Here is a 4177-nt window from a genome sequence, read left to right as displayed (position 1 = left end):
TAAAGCCACCTAATTATAATATTATTATTTATGCGTGACAAAGACTAGCAATTAGATTCTGAATAATCACGAGGATAAACACAATATATGACACATGATGACACACATGTACTACACACACTCCCACCATGTGTTTTTTAAGGTTTAAAAATTTATCCTAAGTTTATTATAAATGATACTGATCGGTCGTGATCAATAGTTTGTAATCATATATAGTTACGTCAATTATTCTGGCATGTATAGTACTATAAAAGAGTTTTTGATGATCTGATCTCTCCACTTAATTAAACGAAATTTATAATTTAATTTCTCATCACTTATATCCTACAATTCAAGTCATATATTTTGCAAAAAATTAAATATCAGAGCTAGATTCATAAAGAGATCTGACATAGTAAATTTATAAATTGATCAGATGATCTAATATATATGACACCACGTTAAATCTATTTTACATTAAAAAGATTTTTATAGTCCAAGAAACCATATCCGACAATTATGTCAATTTGTGAATTATTTGTTAAATAAGCATTTGATCTCAAAACTCAACGTGCAAATATAAAAACAATAAATTATAAGCCAGGCAAAGATACTGAATCCTAATCGTACACGTCTTAATATTGTACGATGATTCTTCATTTATATTAAACTCAAGTATGTTAACACATGGGGAATATTCTAATCATGCCTACCGACGAGTGCCTGCAGCATTGTCATCTTATAATTTATTAACTTTTCCCGGTCAGTGAATAATGCTGAGTGCTGAATACATACAGATATACACAGATCGAATCAGTAGCTAGGAAACGATATTCACGTGTGTAGTCTTCTATATAAATATTCTATTTCTTTTAATTTGTTGCATACAGACAAACCCACTACTGTATTAGCTGCACATGTTAATTAAGACGAACCCACTGCATTAATATATAATTAATAGATATCTATCTTTTTAACTTGAAACGATATTGATCTTTCTCCACCATGCATACTTTATTCAGATAAAGAGGCGGAAAGTTCATCTAGCTCACATGTGACTGATCCATTAATTTTAACGTGAATAACATTGCCATAAGAAATCAACCATTAATCTAATGTGGTCGAACGAGGTAATTAAACTTAAAAGTTTATCATCGCCAGGATGCATGACAGCCTCGGAAGGCTTATATATAAAGGCACATATCCGAATGTTTTTGTTCCCAAGTAACCCATTCAATCAGAAAATAGTAGCCTTGTAAGATTAAGTAGTAAGCTAGCCTTTTCTCAATGGATCTTCACCTTCTTGCTTCAGTACTCCCTACTACCAATTTCACAAGAGTACTGCTCCCATCTAAAACTCCCATCTCTCTGCAGCTTTTAACATCCGGATCAACTAGAGGCAGTACTAGTTCTACTGTCCCTAGTGCTTTTAAATGCAAGGTCACTAATGAGATCTCAAGCAATTCTAATGTTGTTGTTCGACGATCTGCGAATTACGAGCCTCCCATTTGGCACTATGATTACATCCAATCCCTGAGAAGCGAATATGCGGTACATTAATTTGTCATCGGTTTTTATTGTTAATTTATATGTCTTTGCAGTGTTTGTATTTAGCTATTGTTTGATTGATCAGTTCTTGTCTAATTACAACGAGTTTGAGTTACCTGCATGCAGGAAGAATCATGGATCGGACAAATTGAGATGTTGAAGGAAGAGGTGAGGATAATGCTTCGCAAAGCGGTTGATCCTTTACTACAACTTGAGCTGATTGATAACTTGCAAAGGCTTGGATTATCTTATCACTTTCAGAGTGATATTAGAGTGATCTTGGAAAGTATATACACTAATACTAGTTATCAAGCTGGTGCCGATATCGTGTGCAAGAAAGAGAATCTATACTCCTCGGCTCTTCAATTTAGACTACTAAGACAACACGGATATAGCATACCACAAGGTAAGCAAAATACTACAACTAGTAAATCCTTTGAAATAATTGAAACATTAGAGATTTACACGCCAATTAATGGCTCGATCGTAATCTAATTTGTTTATATCAGAGATTTTCAATCGCTTCAAGACTGAGTTTGGAAGTTTCGAGCCAAGTCTTTGTGATGATATCAAAGGAATTCTATGCTTGTATGAAGCCTCATTCCTTTTGATAGAAGGTGAAAGTATCTTGGAGGAAGCAAGAGACTTCGCAACCAAAACACTCAAAGAGTTTGTCGAACTAAACAAAGATCAAAACAACCTCTCTGCTATGGTCAGCCATGCCCTCGAGCTTCCATTGCATTGGAGGATGATAAGATTGGAAGCTAGGTGGTTCATTGATCTATATAGGAGTGGAGAAGATATGAACCCTATTTTGCTTGAGCTAGCTGAATTAGACTTCAACATGGTACAAGCAGTCCACCAAGAAGATCTAAAACAAATGTCAAGGTAAAAAACATGAGTATCCTTATTTTATAACTTGGATCTTAGCCTATATTGACGTGATTTACTTGACACGATTAGAAAGGAAATGACATGCATCGCTTTTTTTCTAAAATTGATATTTTTTTATTGAGTAATATAAAGGTGGTGGAGAAGCACTGGTCTTGGAGAAAATTTGAGCTTTGCGAGGGATAGGTTGATGGAAAATTTCCTGTGGACAGTGGGAATGTCATTTCAGCCTGAGTTTGGATATAATAGGAGAATGCTAACAAAAGTCAATTCACTAATCACAACAATAGATGATGTGTATGATGTCTATGGCACTTTGGAGGAACTTGAGCTCTTCACGGATGCTGTTGAAAGGTTTGTGTTAATGGCAGTATTGCACCTCTGATGCTATGTGTGTGTGTGTGTGTGTGTGTATATATGGGTGGGTGGGTGGGTGGTGGTGTGGGCTTACGGTTGACATGATAAAGACTTAAAGTACTCTTTGTGGTTCCAGATGGGATACAAATGCAATGGAACAACTTCCTTATTACATGCAAATGTGTTTCCTTTCTCTTCACAATTCTATCAATGAATCGGCTTTCGACACACTCAAGCAGAAAGGATTGAACAATGTTCGATATCTTAAAAAAGCGGTAAGACCTTGACTTGCAAATTCTATCATCATTCTTCCCTAACATTTCTTTTCCTAAGTGTCATACTTCCCCAATCTCATTGCTCCACTAAATATGTTTCAGTGGGTAGATTTATGTAAATCTTATCTATTGGAGGCAAGGTGGTACTACAATGGATATACACCAAGCTTTCAAGAATACATTGAAAATGCATGGATTTCAATAGGAGCCCCAGTTATACTGGTGCATGCTTATTTTTCAGTCACAAATTCAATAACAGAGGAAGCCTTGGGTTGTTGGGAAGAGTATTCAAATATAGTTCGTTGGTCATCAATGATCTTACGACTTGCAGATGATCTTGGAACATCTACGGTATACAAACCATGCTATCCTTAAGAATTTTATCAAGAATTTTTGGACTACTTCACTTGAACACATAGGCTAACACCCGTATGTATATATGTTTATTTTTTTAAATCAGGATGAGTTAGAGAGAGGTGATGTTCCTAAATCGATCCAATGTTATATGAATGATACCGGTGCTAGTGAAGAAGTTGCTCGTGAGTACATAAGGTCTTTAATTAGTACAACGTGGAAGAATTTTAATGAAGAACGTGCTGCCAGTTCTCCCTTCTCGGAAACATTTGTTGAAATTGCAATGAACGTTGCAAGGATGGCACAATGCATGTACCAGCATGGAGATGGGCATGGCATTGAAAACCATGAAACTAAGGAACGTGTGTTAGCTTTGCTGATTCATCCCATTTCTCTACATAAGTAACAACCTTTGCAGCGTACTACATATGTCAAAGTTATGTCAGTTGAATTAATACACTAGCATATATGGTCTAGCTCCTTGCAGAAATAAAAGATGTACAAGTTGGATTGAAATTTGCTTGTTTGGCTTTATTTATACATTTGAAATTTGCTTGTTTGCTCTATGGAAAGATGACTTTTTCATCTTTTGGTCGGGACCAATCCTACTTTCTCTCAATTATATATACAAAAGTTTAAGAACCAAGGAATCAGAAGCCATGGCTCCTATGTATCTCTACCAAGCAATTGAAGGTAATTTCTTTAGTTATTGGATTTTGTTGGGAATTTGGACCTACCAAATTCACCCCCCCAGGATCTACTCTTTGCAAGAA

General features: G+C 35.6%; 1 protein-coding gene across 1 annotated transcript; it reads left to right on the top strand.

The window, feature by feature from the left end:
* The first annotated feature begins 1213 nt into the window (after positions 1-1213).
* On the top strand, positions 1214-3970 carry LOC121256740 (myrcene synthase, chloroplastic-like). The gene is made up of 7 exons (XM_041157626.1): positions 1214-1530; positions 1654-1933; positions 2037-2415; positions 2554-2772; positions 2912-3050; positions 3153-3401; positions 3511-3970. The coding sequence occupies exons 1-7, from the start codon at positions 1267-1269 to the stop codon at positions 3808-3810; spliced, it is 1830 nt and encodes a 609-aa protein (XP_041013560.1). The 5' UTR covers positions 1214-1266; the 3' UTR covers positions 3811-3970.
* Positions 3971-4177: the final 207 nt, after the last annotated feature.

Source organism: Juglans microcarpa x Juglans regia, chromosome 3D, assembly GCF_004785595.1.
Source record: "Juglans microcarpa x Juglans regia isolate MS1-56 chromosome 3D, Jm3101_v1.0, whole genome shotgun sequence".
NCBI classification, from domain to species: domain Eukaryota; kingdom Viridiplantae; phylum Streptophyta; class Magnoliopsida; order Fagales; family Juglandaceae; genus Juglans; species Juglans microcarpa x Juglans regia.
The sequence above is the reverse complement of the archived record's forward strand: the minus strand, read 5'-3'. Positions and strand labels throughout refer to the sequence as shown.

Coding starts and splice junctions, on each gene's coding strand:
- LOC121256740 (XM_041157626.1), top strand. CDS start 1,267: ATGGATCTTCACCTTCTTGCTTCAGTACTCCCTACTACCAATTTCACA. Junction 1,531..1,653: donor CCCTGAGAAGCGAATATGCG/GTACATTAATTT, acceptor ACCTGCATGCAG/GAAGAATCATGGATCGGACA. Junction 2,416..2,553: donor GATCTAAAACAAATGTCAAG/GTAAAAAACATG, acceptor AGTAATATAAAG/GTGGTGGAGAAGCACTGGTC.